The sequence below is a fragment of the Melopsittacus undulatus genome, chromosome 27, assembly GCF_012275295.1.
Source record: "Melopsittacus undulatus isolate bMelUnd1 chromosome 27, bMelUnd1.mat.Z, whole genome shotgun sequence".
Classification (NCBI taxonomy): domain Eukaryota; kingdom Metazoa; phylum Chordata; class Aves; order Psittaciformes; family Psittaculidae; genus Melopsittacus; species Melopsittacus undulatus.
This window is the reverse complement of record NC_047553.1, coordinates 280,638-295,885: the sequence shown is the minus strand read 5'-3', so window position 1 is coordinate 295,885 and position 15,248 is coordinate 280,638. Positions and strand designations below refer to the sequence as shown.

Genomic DNA, 15,248 nt, shown 5'->3' with positions numbered 1-15,248 from the left:
AGGTTCTATATAAGGCAGTATACGTGATGTATAGCTCTATGTAAGTCAGTATATGAGGTGTACAGGCTCTATATAACACACTATATGTGATGTATGTCTCTATATAAGTCAGTCTATGAGGTGTCCAGGCTCTCTATAACACACTATATGTGATGTATAGCTCTATATAAGTCAGTCTATGATGTGTACAGGCTGTATATAACACACTATATGTAACATACAGGCTCTATCGGGTCCCTCTCCCCTCACCTGCAGGAACTCGCTCTCCAGCAGCCTCAGCTCCCTCAGCGGCCCCAGCTCCCCCCGGGCCAGGCACCGCCGCAGCCGGCCCATGGCGGGGCTGGGCCTGGGGACCGGATGGATCCGGATCGGACCGGGATCGATCCGGATGGAACCGGGATCGATCCGGATGGAACCGGTTGTGGGGGGGGACACACACGGAGGTTACCGGACGCTTCGGGCCTCGGCGCTGCCGCCGCTCAAGATGGCGCCGGGACGCCTCAAGATGGCGCCCGCGGCCAAGCGCGCGGAGGCCGGCAGGCCACGCCCCTCTCACTTAGGCCACGCCCCCACTGTGACCCCTCCCACTCTGACCACGCCCCCACGCGACCTCCCTTGGCCACGCCCCGTCCCGCGTAGGCCACGCCTCCGTGGTGATCCCTCCCGTTAGACCACGCCCCCTTCCCGGCCTCCCCCGCGCGGCCAAGATGGCGGCCAAGATGGCGGCGGCGCTGGTGCCGCTGCTGGTGGCGGCCGCGCTGGGCAGCGGCTGCCGGGGAGGGCTCGGGATGAGGGTGAGCTCATTAATATGCATGAGGGGCGGGGTTTGAGTGGGGTTAGTTAATATGCATGAGGCGTGGTCACGTGGGTTTGGTGCGGTGCGGCCGCGGCTTGATGAGGGGGGCCCAGTACGGGCATAGAGCTCATTAATAGTCATGAGGAGGCGTGGTCGGATAGTATTAATATTAATGAGAGGGTGGAGCAGAGGGAGGGTGGAGTGATTAATATTAATGAGAGAGTAAATATACTCGGAGTTCATTAATGTTATTGAAGAGTGAATCTGTGCATTAGCATTAATATTAATGAGGTTGTAAGCACGTTTATGTTAATTAGGTTGGTCTCGTGATGAAATATTAATATTTATAATGTGAAGCTCATGAATATTAATAAGACAAAAGAATATATTGAGTTGTTTCGTTAATATGAATGAGCAGGAGACTATTAAGCCTTATTAATATTAATGAAGGAAGTGGTTTAATGGTTTATATTCATGAGAAACAGAACAAGGGTCATTAAAGCTTATTATTATTAACGAATGTAGTAGCTTTATTAATATTAATGAGAGGACAGACGACTTAAAAGCTTGGTCAGACTCATCTCATTAATATTAATGAGAGAACAGATGGAATCTGATTCACCTCATTAATATTAATGAGGGGCTGTTAGTGATCCTTCATAACGGTGCCCCATGCTCACCACTAGTAATGAGGGGTGGGATTAATCCCTTGCGGCTCATGAATATTAATGAGGCTGACCCCATTCCCCCCCATGGCAGCCCTCGGAGCCGCGGGACACGGAGCCCTGCTCCCTGCCCCTGGAGCACTCCTTTGAACTGGGTAAGCTTTAACCCCCCCAACATGGGGGGGTCCCATTGACCCCCATTGTGTCCCCATTGACCCCCATTGTGTCCCCATTGACTCCCATTGTGTCCCCATTGACCCCCATTGTGTCCACATTGACCCCCATTGTGTCCACATTGACCCCATTGCCCCCATTAACTCCATTACCACCATTGTCCCCATTGCCCCCCATTGCCCCGCATTGTCCCCATTGTCCCCATTGCCCCCATTACCCCATTGCCCCCATTACACCCCATTGTCCCCATTACCCCATTGTCCCCATTGTGCCCCCATTACCCCCATTGCCCCCATTAACTCCATTACCACCATTGTCCCCATTGCCCCCCATTGTCCCCATTGCCCCCATTACCCCCCATTACCCCCATTGTCCCCATTGCCCCCATTACCCCCCATTACCCCCATTGTCCCCATTGCCCCCCATTACCCCCATTACCCCCCATTACCCCCATTGCCCCTATTACCCCCATTACCCCATTGACGCCATTACCCCTATTACCCCCATTACCCCCATTGCCCCCCCACAGACGATGCCCCCCGCTTCCGCCGCCGGGGGACCCTGACCTGGAGCCCTGGGCCTGAGCCTGGGCTGAGCCTGGTGCAGAAGCAGCTGACGGAGGAGGAGCGGAACCAACTGCGGGTACGGGGGGGAACCCATGGGGGGGTGAGGGGATACCTCATGGGGGTAATGGGGGTGATGGGGTCACCCCATAGGGGTAATGGGTGTGATGGGGTGACCCCATAAGGGTAATGGGGGTGCTGCTGTGTCCCGGCAGGAGGTGGCCGCCAGGGACGGGCTCTACCGCGTGCGCATCCCCAGGCGGGCACTAGGACCTGGCGAGGACCCCGGGGGCTCCCACGTGACCTCCTTCGTGCGCGCGGTCAGTGCCCGTATCCCATATCCCAATGTCCCATATCCAATATCCCAATGTCCTGTATCCCATATCCCAGTGTCCCTTATCCCATATCCCAATGTCCTGTATCCCATATCCCAGTGTCCCGTATCCCATATCCCAGTGTCCCATATCCCATATCCCAGTGTCCCTTATCCCATATCCCAACGTCCTGTATCCCATATTCCATATCTGTTTTCCATATTCCCATATCCATGTTTCATATCCCATATCTCCATGTCCTTGTTTTCCATATCCCGTATTCATATGACTGTGTCCCATATCCCATATTGCTGGATGTCCACATTCTCATGTCCCAAACGCCATACCCATATCCCCTATCCAAACCTACCTATCCTATCTCTATACCTACATCTCATTCTCATATCCCATATCCCATATTTCCCGTATACCCCATATTTCATACCCCGTAACCCATATCCCATATATTCCGTATCTTACATATGCCATATATCCTATATATATTTCATATCCGATATATTCCATATATCCCATATACCCCATATCCCATGTTGCATAACCCATATACCCCATGTATTATATACATCCCCTATACATCCCCTATGTGAACTCTACGTCCCCTATATATATTCTGTATATCCCCTATATATGCTATATGTCCCCTACATCCCCTATATATCCACTATACATCCCATATATCACTTATATATTCTATATATCCTCTATATATTCCCTATATACCCCCTATATCCCCTGTACCCCCTATACCCCCTATATTCCCCATACCCTCTATATCCCCTATATGCCCTATATCCCCTATACCCCCTATATCCCCCATATCCCCTATCCCCTTTATACCCCATATACCCCCTATACCCCCTATATCCCCTATTCCCCCTATACCCCATATACCCCCTATATCCCCATACCCGCTATACCCCATATACTCCCTATATCCCCTATATCCCCTGTACCCCCTATACCCCATATACCCCCTATACCCCCTATATCCCCTATACCCCCCATACCCCCTATACCCCCATCCACCCCCATGCACCCCCATGTCTCCCCCAGTGCGCGCTGCTGGAGTCCCACCTCTCAGACGAGCTCTCGGTGCACGTGGACGTGGCCGGGAACGTGGTGGCTCTGGCGCTGGTGGTGCCGGCACCGGGATCCTGCCGCGGAGCTCCGGTGGAGGACAGGGAGCTGGAGAGCTTCAATAGCAGCGTGGTGCTGAGGCAGCCGATGCCCGCGGCCACGTGAGAGCACATGGCAGGGACATGGGGACGTGGGGATATGGGGACATGGGGATGTGGGGATATGGGGATATGGGGATGTGGATATGGACATGGGGACATGGGATGGACATGGGGACATGGGGATGGGATGGGGATAGACATGGGGACATGGGAACGTGGGGATGGACATGGGGACATGGGATGGGAATGGGGGCATGGGGATATGGGGACATGGGGATATGGGGACATGGGGACATGGGGATATGGGGACATGGGGATATGGGGATATGGGATGGACATGGGGATATGGGGATGGGTGGGGATGGGGCTGGGGATGGGATGGGGATGAGATGGGGACATGGGATGGACATGGGGATGGGGATGGGATGGGATGGGGATGGGGATGGACATGGGGATGGGGATGGGATGGAATGGGGATGAGATGGGATGGGGACGTGGGATGGGATGGGGATCGGGATGGGATGGGGACATGGGATGGGAATGGGATGGGATGGGGACATGGGGTGGGATGGGGATGGGATGGGAATGGGGATGGGAATGGGATGGAATGGGGATGAGATGGGATGGGGACGTGGGATGGGATGGGGATGGGGACACGGGGTGGGATGGGGATGGGATGGAGCAGGTTTTAGGGTACACATGACACCCCCCCCTCCCTGTTTCACCCCCCAGCCCCGAGACAGCAGCATTCATCCGGCACCTGGAGCAGGAGCAGGCTCAGCGCGCCCGGAACCCGCAGGAGCAGCGCTCCTTCTTCGCCAAATACGTGAGAGCACCCCCAAAACACCCCAAAACCACCCCAAAATCACCCAAAAAACCCTAAAACACCTCAAAATCACCCCCAAAACACCCCAAAACACCCCAAAATCACCCCAACACCACCCCAAAACCACCCCAAAACACCCAAAACCACCCCAGACCACCCCAAAACACCCTCCATACCCCCAAAACAGCTCAACCCCCCCCATCTCCCCCCCCCATGATCCCCCCTGTATCTCCCCCCAAACCCTTCCTGTCCCCCCCCATTGCCCCTTCTCAACTCATGTGGGTCCCCCAAACCCTTTCCCCCCACCCCTTGACACCCCCATACCTTACCTCCCCCCCCATTTTGGCTCCCTTTGGGGGGGGGATTTGGGGGTGACCCCCCCTTTCCCCTCCCCCTACAGTGGATGTACATCATCCCCATCGTCCTCTTCCTCATGATGTCCGGAGCCCCCGATGCGGGGGGGGGACAAGGGGGAGCAACAGGGGGTGGGGGGGGCGGGGGGGGACGGTGACCCCCCCAAATGCCCCCCCAAACCCTCCCTCTTTATGTGTGTGTCCCCCCCAATTCTGGGGGTCAATGAATAAACCCATTTGTGCCCTCCCCCCCCATTTGCTGCCTGGTTTTGGGGGGGACCCAATGGGGGGGGGCAGCCCTGGTCCCTCCGGGTCCTTTTGAGGTGCTGGAAGTGGGGGGGGCCCCCCCCAGAGCACCCCAAGGTGGCAGATTCCCCCCTCCCCATTCATTCACTAAGCTGGCGGTAGGCGTGGCTTAAGGGGAGTGGGTGTGGCTGCCGTAGTGGGCGGGGCCTGGTGGAGGGTGTGGCCAGAACAAGTGGGCGGGGCTACAGGCGTGGCGCCCCCGCCGGTGGGTGGAGCCAATCAGCGTCGGTGGGCGGGGCTTGGCGGAGGCAAAGGGAGGGGCTTAACGTAGTAGACAGGGCGGTGGGCGGGGCTTAGAGGCAGTGGGCGGGGCTTAGCGCCCGTAGGGGCCGGTACCGGTATAGTGGGGGGGGGGGGGGGGTCAGCGCTCATCGCGCCGGTACCGGGCGTGTGGGCGGGGCTTGTGTATGTGGGCGTGGCCAAGCGGTGGGCGGGGCCAAGCGGAGGTGGACGTTGGGGGGGGGGGCGGGGCCGGGAGTCGCCGCTGTCACCGCGCCGGGGGCTCCGCTCCGCCGCTGCCCGGGGCCGCGCCCGGCACCGCCGGTAGGAACCGGGGGGGGGGGGGGGAACGGGGGGATGGGGGGGGGGATGGGGGGGGGAATCACCCATGGGGGGGATAAAGGGGGGGGGTGGAATCGGTGTTACCGGATGGGGGGGTTGCAATGCACCAGGGAGGGGTCGTGCAGGGGAATGGGTGGGGGATGTAATGGGGGGGGTCCCTTTAAGAATGGGGGGGGGCAGTGCAATGCACCCAGGGGACACGTGCAAAGGGCGTGGGGGGGGGGGGTGAGTGTGCAAAGGAGACCCCCCCCCCCCACCCGTGTAAGGCAATGGAACCGGGGGTAATGGGGGGGGGGCTTGTGCAATAGGGGGGGTGCTGACACGTGTGCAAGAGCCATAGGGGACACACGTGTTCCATAGGGGGACACACGTGTTCCATAGGAGGACACATGTGTTCTATAGGGGACACATGTGCCCCATAGGGACACGTGTGCGACCCCCCCCCTCCCCACTCGTGTCACGTGTTCGTTGCATGGAGAAGGTGTGTGGGGGGTGATTTGCACACGCGTGTGCAAGCACCGGCCTCGTTTCGATGCCCCCCCCCCCCCCCCCTCACGTGTCCGCACCCCCCTCCCCCCCCCCCCCACCCCAAAGGTCTCGTGCACGCGCGTGTGCGCGCGCGGGCGTGCCGCGTGTGGGCTGCGTGTGCGCGGCCACGGGGAGGGCCCCGGCGGTTGCCATGGCGACCGCGGAGGATGCTGGGCGGCCGCCGGCTTGCACACGCGTGTGCTTCCCATGTGCTCGCGTGCGCTTCCCATGTGCCCCTGGGGGCGACACACGTGTCCTATGCACACACACACACACACGTCCCCCCCTTTGCACACGTGTGTTCCCCTGCACACGCGTGTTCTGTGTCATGTCCCCCCCCCCAAGGCCCCATCACAACTGGTTCAAGGGCCCCCAATGTCGCGGCGCTGCCGTGTCCTCGTCCGTGTCCCCGTGTCCCCCCCCGGGACCCGCTCCACTTCCCGCTATAAATAACCCTGACCTGGTCCCCGGCGCGTGCACAAGCGTGTGCGAGGCGTGTGCACAACCGTGTGTGTGCCGTGTGCACAACTGTCTTCGTGCCGTGTGCACAAGCGTGTTGGTTTCATGTGCACAAGCATGTGCGAGGCAGGTGCGTGCCGTGTGCACAACCATGTATATAGCATGTATATGGCATGTGTGTGCCATGTGCACAACCATGTGCGTGTCGTGTGCACAAGCATGTATAAGGCATGTGTGTGCCGTGTGCACAGCCTTGTGTGTGCCGTGTGCACAAGCATGTGCGTGCCGTGTGCACAAGCATGTATAAGGCATGTGTGTGCCATGTGCACAGCCTTGTGTGTGCTGTGTGCACAAGCATGTGTGAGGCACGTGGGTGCCGTGTGCACAACCATGTGCGTGCTGTGTGCAAAAGTGTTGGTTTCATGTGCACAAGCATGTGCAAGGCACGTGTGTGCCGTGTGCACAACTGTCTTAGTGTCGTGTGCACAAGTGTGTTGGTGCCATGTGCACAAGCAGGTGCAAGGCACGTGCATGGCATATGCACAACCATGTGTGTGCCGTGTGCACGAGTGTGTTGGTGCCGTGTGCACAAGCATGTGCAAGGCACGTGGGTGTTGTGTGCACAACTATGTGCGTGCTTTGTGCACACCTGTGTTGGTGCCGTGTGCACACCTGTGTTAGTGCTGTGTGCACAACCATAAGTGTCCCATGTGCACACCTGTGTTGGTGCCGTGTGCACAACCGTGTGTGCTGTGTGTACAAGTCCGGTAGTGCCGTGTGCACAACCATGTGTGTGCCGTGTGCACACCTGTGTTGGTGCCGTGTGCACACCTGTGTTGGTGCCGTGTGAACACCTGTGTTGGTGCCGTGTGCACACCTGTGTTAGTGCCGTGTGCACAACCATATGTGTGCTGTGTGCACACCTGTGTTGGTGCCGTGTGCACAACCATATGTGTGCTGTGTGCACAACCATATGTGTGCTGTGTGCACAACTGTGTGTGTGCTATGTGCACACCTGTGTTAGTGCCGTGTGCACACCTGTGTTGGTGCCGTGTGCACACCTGTGTTAGTGCCGTGTGCACAAGCACCTCACACAGGGGCTCCCTTGGCACACGCGTGTGCAAGCATGGACAATCATGCACACATGAAGGTGGGATGGGGCCCCAAAGCCTTGCACACGTGTGTGTGGCACACGTATGAACACATGTGTGCAAGGACATTGGGGGGGAGGCGTTTTGGGGAGGTTTAGGGCATTTGGGGGTGGTTTAGGGTGGTTTAGATGTCTTTTGGGGTGTTTTAAGGTGTTTGGGGGTGTATTAGTGTCTTTAGGGTGTTTTAGGGTGGCATGTGGTGGTTCAAGGGCATTTTAGGATGTTCTGGGTGTGTTTTAGGGTGGTTTAAGGTGTTTTTAGGGCATTTTGGGGGGTTTTGGGCTGTCTGAGTGTATTCGGGGGGTTCTAGGCCTGGTTTTGGGGTGTTTGAGAGCGGTCTGGGGGTGTCCGGGCCCGTTTGGGGCTGTTTCTGGGCTCTTTGGGGCATTCTTAGGGTGTTTTGGGGTGGTTTTGGGGGTCTCAGGGACTTTCTGGCTGCCCTTTGCTGTTCTGGGGTGTCCGAGCCCATTTTGGGGGTCTCTGGGCCTCTTTGGGGCTGCTTTGGGCTCCCTGGGGCTGCTATAGGGGGGCTTTGGAGGCTGCAGCGCTGGTTTTGGGGTGACTTTGGGTGGTTTTGGGGTCCCCATGGGGGTTTTTGGGGGTCCCCAATCCCATTTTTGGGGTCACTGACCCCATTTTCGGGTCCCCGAAGCCGTTTTTGGGCTCCCTGACTCCGTTTTGTGGCTTCCCAATGCAGGTGATGCTGGATGAAGCCCTAGATGCTCCAATGCCGTTCTAGGGTCCCTGTTGGCGTTTCTAGGGTCTCTATTGGTGTTTCTGGTGTCCCTATGGGTGTTTTTGGGGTCCCAGACCCCATTTTCTGGGTCCCCAAAGCCGTTTTAGGGTTCCTTGACCCGGTTTTGGGGGTCCTTGACCCCGGTTTTGGGGTCCCTGACCCCGTTTCTGGGCTCTCCAATGCAGGTGATGCTGGACGATGCCCTGGATGCCCCGGTGCCATTCTAGGGTCCCTATGGGTGTTTTTGGGGTCCCTGTGGGGGTTTTTTGGGTCCCTGACCCCATTTTCGGGGTCCCCGAACCCATTTTTGGGGTCCTTGACCCCGTTTTTGGGGTCCTTGACCCCGGTTTTAGGGTCCCTGACCCCGTTTCTGGGCTCCCCAATGCAGGTGATGCTGGACGATGCCCTGGTGCCATTCTAGGGTCCCTGTGGGTGTTTTTGGGGTCCCTATGGGGGTTTTTGGGGTCCCTGACCCCATTTTCGGGGTCCCCGAACCCATTTTTGGGGTCCTTGACCCCGTTTTCGGGGTCCCTGACCCCGTTTCTGGGCTCCCCAATGCAGGTGATGCTGGACGATGCCCTGGATGCCCTGGTGCCTTTCTAGGGTCCCTATGGGTGTTTTTGGGGTCCCTATGGGGGTTTTTAGGGTCCCTGACCCCGTTTTCGGGGTCCCTGACCCGGTTTTGGGGCTCCCCATTGCAGGTGATGCTGGACGATGCCCTGGATGCCCCGGTGCCATTCTAGGGTCCCTATGGGTGTTTTTGGGGTCCCTATGGGGGTTTTTGGGGTCCCTGACCCCATTTTCGGGGTCCCCGAACCCATTTTTGGGGTCCTTGACCCCGTTTTCGGGGTCCCTGACCCGGTTTTGGGGCTCCCCATTGCAGGTGATGCTGGACGATGCCGCGCTCGCCCGGCTCCAGCGAGGACGAGGAGGGGCGGGGCTCCGAGTACCCGGAGGGGGACTCGGACTCGGGCAGCTCCCGCGAGGGGGCGGGGCTAGGGGGGGGTAACCCCGGGCCCCTCCCCCCCCCGCTCCCGGGGGGCGCCCCCCCCGCCCCGCCCCCCCCCGGCCCCCCCCGACGACTCCCACTTCAGCAGGATGGTTTTCCGCATCGGCATCCCCGACCTGCACCAAACGGTGGGGGGGGGACCCCAAAAGTGATGGGGGGGCTGGGGGGGGGGGGAGGTACCCAAATGGGGGGGTAAAAGGGGGGGACCCCAAAAGTGATGGGGGGGGGATGATGGGGGGTACCCTAATGGGGGGGGTGAAAGGGGGGGACCCCAAAAGTGATGGGGGGGGGTTGGGGGGGATAATGAGGGGTACCCAAGTGGGGGGGGTAAAAGGGGGTCCCCAAAAGTGATGGGGGGGGTTGGGGGGGGGTCGGGGGGTACCCAAATGGGGGGGTAAAAGGGGGGGACCCCAAAAGTGATGGGGGAGTTTTGGGGGGGATGATTGGGGGTAACCAAATGGGAGGGTAAAAGGGGGGTCCCCAAAAGTGATGGGGGGGGGGAGGAAGAGGGGGTACCCAAATGGGGGGGTAAAACGGGTCCCAAAAAGTGATGGGGGGGGCCTTGAAACAATGGGGGGGAGAGGTTTGGGGGGGGTAAAGGGGGGGTCCCCAAAAGTGATGGGGGGACCCCAAAAGTGATGGGGGGTGTTTGGGGGGATGATGGGGGGTACCCAAATGGGAGGCTAAAAGGGGGTCCCAAAAAGTGATGGGGGGGCCCCAAAATAATCGTGGGGGAGGTTTTGGGGGGGAGGATGGGGGTACCCAAATGGGGGGGTAAAAGGGGGTCCCTAAAAGTGATGGGGTGGGGGGCCTTGAAATTATGGGGGGGGAGTTGTTTTAGGGGGGGAGGAAGGGGGGTACCCAAATGAGGGGGAGCTAAAAGGGGGGGGTCAGCAAAATGGGGGGGATGACTGAAAGGGGGGGGGAAATTGGGGGTGTCTGCAGAATGGGGTCCCCATTGTGGGGGTGGTGCCGCCAATGGACGCTGGGGGTCACATCGTGAGGTCCTATTATGGGGGGTCCCCATGATGGGGGTCCCCATCCCTATGGGTCCCCATTGTGGGTGGCCCTGACTCCAGGGCTCCCCCCATTGGCTATTGGTGGTATCTCCCTTATTCATCTCCCCATTGGCTCCCTGACCTCAATGTCTCCCCCCATTGGCTATTGGTGGTATCTCCCTTACAGACACCCTCATTGGCTCCCTGACCTCAATGTCTCCCCCCGGTGGCCATTAGTGGTATCTCCCTTATTCATACCCCCATTGGCTCCCTGATCTCAATGTCTCCCCCCATTGGCTATTGGTGGTATCTCCCTTATGGATGCCCCCTTTCTGGGCTCTACCTGACTCAATGTCTCCCCCCAGTGGCCATTGGTGGTATCTCCCTTACGGACTCCCCCATTGACTCCCTGACTCAATGTCTCCCCCCGGTGGCCATTGGTGGTATCTCCCTATTCATACCCCCATTGGCTCCTTGACCCAATGTCTCCCCCCAGTGGCCATTGGTGGTATCTCCCTTACAGACTCCCCCATTGGCTCTCTGACTCAATGTCTCCCCCCATTGGCTATTGGTGGTATCTCCCTTATGGATGCCCCCTTTCTGGGCTCTACCTGACTCAATGTCTCCCTCCATTGGCTATTGGTGGTATCTCCCTTATTCATACCCCTATTGGCTCCCTGATCTCAATGGCTCCCCCCATTGGCTATTGGTGGTATCTCCCTTATGGATGCCCCCATTCTGTGCTCTCCTTGACTCAATGTCTCCCCCAGTGCCCATGTGCGGTATCTCCCTCCCAGTCCCCCCCATTCTGCGCTCCCCTGCCCCACAGCTGCCCCCTAACCCTCTCCCCCCCGCCCCATAGAAGTGCCTTCGGTTCGACCCGGGGGCCGTGGTGTGGGCGGCCAAGCAGCAGCTCCTGTGTGCGCTGACCGAGGGGCTCCATGATGGCCTCAACTATGGCCTGTTCCAACCGGCGGCCGCAGGTCGGGATGCCAAGTTCCTGGATGAGGAGCGGCCCCTGCGTGACTACCCCCAGAGCTTCGACCAGGGTGTGCCATACCTCGAGGTGGGCAGCCAATGGGAGGGGAGGGGCGGGGCTAAGAGGGGCCAATGGGGAGGGAGAAGGGAGGGGTGGGAGGAGAAGTGGGAGGGGCTTGGGTGGGAAGGGCCAATGGGGTGAGAGGGGAATAAGGAGAAGTGGGCGGGGCCAAGGGTGAGCCAATGGGAAGGGAGGGGAGGGGCTAAGAGAGGCCAATGGGGGGAGAGAAGGGAGGGGTGGGACTAGAAGTGGGAGGGGCTTGGAGAATAAGGGATGCGAGGAGGGGGGGACTAAGGAGAAGTGGGCGGGGCCAAGGGTGAGCCAATGGGAAGGGAGGGGAGGGGCTGCGAGGGGCCAATGGGGGGAGAGAAGGGAGGGGTGGGAGGAGAAGTGGGAGGGGCTTGGGTGGGAAGGGCCAATGGGGTGAGAGGGATTTGGCAAATAAGGGTTGTGAGGAGGGAGGGGACTAAGAAGTGGGCGGGGCCAAGGGTGAGCCAATGGGAAGGGAGGGACTTGGGGAAGGGCCAATGGGAAGAGAGTAACTTGCTAAATAGGGGCTTCAAGGAGGGAGTGGTTTAACTATAAGTGGGTGTGGTTAAAGGGGTGGGCGGGGCCAAGGGGGAGCCAATGGGGAGAGAGGGACTTGGGTGGGAGGGGCCAATGGGGTGGGCGTGCCTTGACAAATAGGGTTTCCAAGGAGGGAGTGGCCTAACTAGAAGTGGGCGGGGCTAAGGGGTGGGAGGGGTCAATGACGTGGGTGGGAGGGGCCAAAGGGTGTTTGCCATAAAAGGGTTGGATATGGGGTGACCCCTCCCCAGTCATGGGCTTCAATTGGAGCTCAATTTACATATAGGTGGGTGGGGTGTTGGTGGGCGTGGCCTTGGTGGGGAAGGGGGCGTGTCCTAGTTTGACCACACCCCCTTTCTGTGCCCCCCCACCCCCCAGTTCCGGTACAAGACCCGGGTGTACAAGCAAACCAACCTGGATGAGAAGCAGCTGGCCAAGCTCCACACCAAGGTGAGGGCAGCCCCTGGCCACGCCCCCAGTCCCAAGCCACGCCCCCAGCCACGCCCCCATCCAGAAGCCATGCCCCCCCTGTGGTCCCACCTTGGCCACGCCCCCTGACGGCCTGGCCACGCCCACAAAGGTTCCCCTGTACAGACCCACCACTGTGACCCTGTGTGACCCTGTGTCCTTCTGTGACCCTTCCATGTTCCCCTCACCCATGTCCCATATCCATACCCCATACCCCATGTATCCCATATCCCATACCCCATATATCCCATCTATCCCATATTCTATATATCCCATATCCATATCCCATGCCCCATATATCCAATATATCCCATATCTCACATACCCCATACATCCCATATATCCTATATCCATGTCCCGTATCCATATCCCATATACCCCATATCCCATTCATCCCATATACCCCCCATATCCCATTCATCCCATATACCCCCTATATCCCATATCCCATATCCCATATCCCAGACGGGGCTCCGGAAGTTCCTGGACTATGTGCAGCACGGCTCTGCTGAGAAGGTCGCGCGGTTGCTGGACCGGGGCCTGGACCCCAACTACCATGACTCCGACTCGGGGGGTGAGGGACCCCCAACATGGGGACACCCCATGGGGAACCCCCTTACACCCCTATGGACCCCCCAAATCCTTGGGGACCTCCAGAGCTCACATGGCCCCACATCCCCATGGGTGACAATGGGGTGGTAATGGGGTGGCAATAGGGTGATAATGGAGTGATGGATGGCAATGGGGTGACAATGGGGTGACAATGGGGTGGCAATGGGTAATGGATAGTGGGTACCACTGGGGTGATGGGATAATGATGGGGTGCTCCTGGGTTGAGTCTGGGATGCCAGTGGGGTGATGGTGGTGTGATGGGTGCCAATGGGATGCCATTGGGTGCCATTGGGTATCATTGGTTGCCATTGGGTGTCGTTGGGTGCCATTGGGTGCCATTGGGTGCCGTTGGTTGCCATTGAGTGCCATTGGTTGCCATTGGTTGCCGTTGGGTGCCATTAGGTGCCATTGGGTTCCATTGGTTCCATTGGGTACCATTGGATGTCATTGGGTACCATTGGGTTTCATTGGGTGCCATTGGGTGCCGTTGGGTGCCATTGGGTTCTATTGGGTGCCATTGTGTGTCGTTGGGTGCCTTTGGGTGCCATTGGGTACCATGGGGTGCCGTTGGGTGCCGTTGGGTTCCATTGAGTGCCATTGGGTGTCGTTGGGTACCATTGGGTGCCATTGGGTGCCATTGGGTACCATTGGGTGCCATTGGGTTCCATTGGGTGCCATTGGGTGCCGTTGGGTTCCATTGGGTGCCATTGGGTGCCGTTGGGTTCCATTGGGTACCATTGGGTTCCATTGAGTGCCATTGGTTCCATTGGGTACCATTGGGTACCATTGGGTACCATTGTGTGCCATTGGGTGCCGTTGGGTGCCGCAGAGACACCGCTGACACTGGCAGCGCAGCGCGAGGGGCCGCAGGAGGTGGAGATCATCCGGTTGCTGTGCCTGGGGGGGGCACACCTCGACTTCCGTGCCCGCGATGGGGCCACAGCCCTGCACCGGGCGGCACGGACCCGGCGGTACCCGGCACTGCTGGTGCGGGATGGGGCAATGGGGTCGGGTGCAATGGGTGCAATGGGGCAATGGGGCAATGGGTGCAATGGGTGCAGTGGGTTCAATTGGTGCAATGGGTTCAATGGGTCCAATGGGGCAATGGGTTCAATGGGTTCATTGAGTGCATTGGGTCATTGGGTGCTCTTGGTCATTGTGGTCATTGGGTCCAATGGGTGCTCCTGGTCATTGGCTTCATTGGCTGCTCTTGGTCATTGGGTCCAATGGGTGCTCCTGGTCATTGGCTTCATTGGGTGCTCTTGGTCATTGGACTCATTGGGTGCTCCTGGTCATTGTGGTCATTGGGTGCTGTGGCTCATTGGGTTCATTGGGTGCTCTGGGTTGGCTCTTTGGGTGCCCTTGGTGATTGTGGTCATTGGGTGCTCTGAATCATTGGGTTCATTGGGTGCAATGAGTCATTGGGTTCAGTGGTTGCTCTTGGTCATTGTGTTCAATGGGTGCAATGGGTCATTGGGCTCATTGGGTGCTCTAGGTCATTGTGGTCATTGGGTGCTCCTGATCATTGGGCTCATTGGGTGCTCTGGATGGGTTCATTGGGTGCTGCCTCTTTGGCTGCTCTCTCATTGGGTGCCGCTTGCAGGCGCTGCTGGACCTGGGGGGCTCCCCCAACTACAAGGACCGCCGGGGGCTGACCCCCCTGTACCACACGGCCATGGTGGGGGGGGACCCACGGTGCTGCGAGCTGCTCCTGGCCCACCGGGCCCACATCGGCACCGCCGACGAGAACGGCTGGCAGGAGATCCACCAGGTCCTGGCCACTGCTGCGCCGGGGGCACCAGGGGTGCTATGGGGCACCATGGGACATCATGGGTCATCATGGATCATCATGGGTCATCATGGGCCATCATGGATCATCATGGGTCATCATGGGCCATCATGGGCCATCATGGATCATCATGGA

At 58.7% G+C, this 15,248-nt stretch overlaps 2 protein-coding genes across 3 annotated transcripts in view; both read left to right on the top strand.

Annotated features, from left to right (window-relative positions):
• Positions 1 to 670: 670 nt before the first annotated feature.
• EMC10 (ER membrane protein complex subunit 10) lies at positions 671 to 5,048 on the top strand. Of its 2 annotated transcripts, none has more exons than XM_034072396.1 (7): positions 671 to 794; positions 1,556 to 1,616; positions 2,165 to 2,277; positions 2,414 to 2,518; positions 3,587 to 3,771; positions 4,444 to 4,537; positions 4,938 to 5,048. In XM_034072396.1, the coding sequence occupies exons 1-7, from the start codon at positions 708 to 710 to the stop codon at positions 5,046 to 5,048; spliced, it is 756 nt and encodes a 251-aa protein (XP_033928287.1). In that variant the 5' UTR covers positions 671 to 707. The 2 variants fall into 2 exon arrangements, with proteins under 2 accessions (XP_033928287.1, XP_033928286.1); XM_034072395.1 differs by having other exon boundaries at positions 699 to 794; positions 1,553 to 1,616.
• Positions 5,049 to 5,705: 657 nt separating this feature from the next.
• SHANK1 (SH3 and multiple ankyrin repeat domains 1) overlaps positions 5,706 to 15,248 on the top strand; it is a 29,939-nt gene continuing 20,396 nt past the window's right edge. Inside the window, 8 exon segments of the mRNA XM_034072355.1 lie at positions 5,706 to 5,739; positions 9,515 to 9,640; positions 9,642 to 9,768; positions 11,501 to 11,704; positions 12,623 to 12,694; positions 13,178 to 13,286; positions 14,154 to 14,311; positions 14,928 to 15,095. Coding sequence (XP_033928246.1) covers positions 9,528 to 9,640; positions 9,642 to 9,768; positions 11,501 to 11,704; positions 12,623 to 12,694; positions 13,178 to 13,286; positions 14,154 to 14,311; positions 14,928 to 15,095 — 951 coding nt within the window. The 5' untranslated portion in view covers positions 5,706 to 5,739; positions 9,515 to 9,527.

What these genes read in the sequence shown, in the direction of transcription:
- EMC10 (XM_034072395.1), top strand. Translation starts at nt 708, where the DNA reads ATGGCGGCCAAGATGGCGGCGGCGCTGGTGCCGCTGCTGGTGGCGGCC. An exon ending in AGGAGCGGAACCAACTGCGG is followed by an intron (nt 2,278 to 2,413) that starts GTACGGGGGGGA and finishes GTGTCCCGGCAG; the next exon opens with GAGGTGGCCGCCAGGGACGG. An exon ending in CAGCCGATGCCCGCGGCCAC is followed by an intron (nt 3,772 to 4,443) that starts GTGAGAGCACAT and finishes TTCACCCCCCAG; the next exon opens with CCCCGAGACAGCAGCATTCA.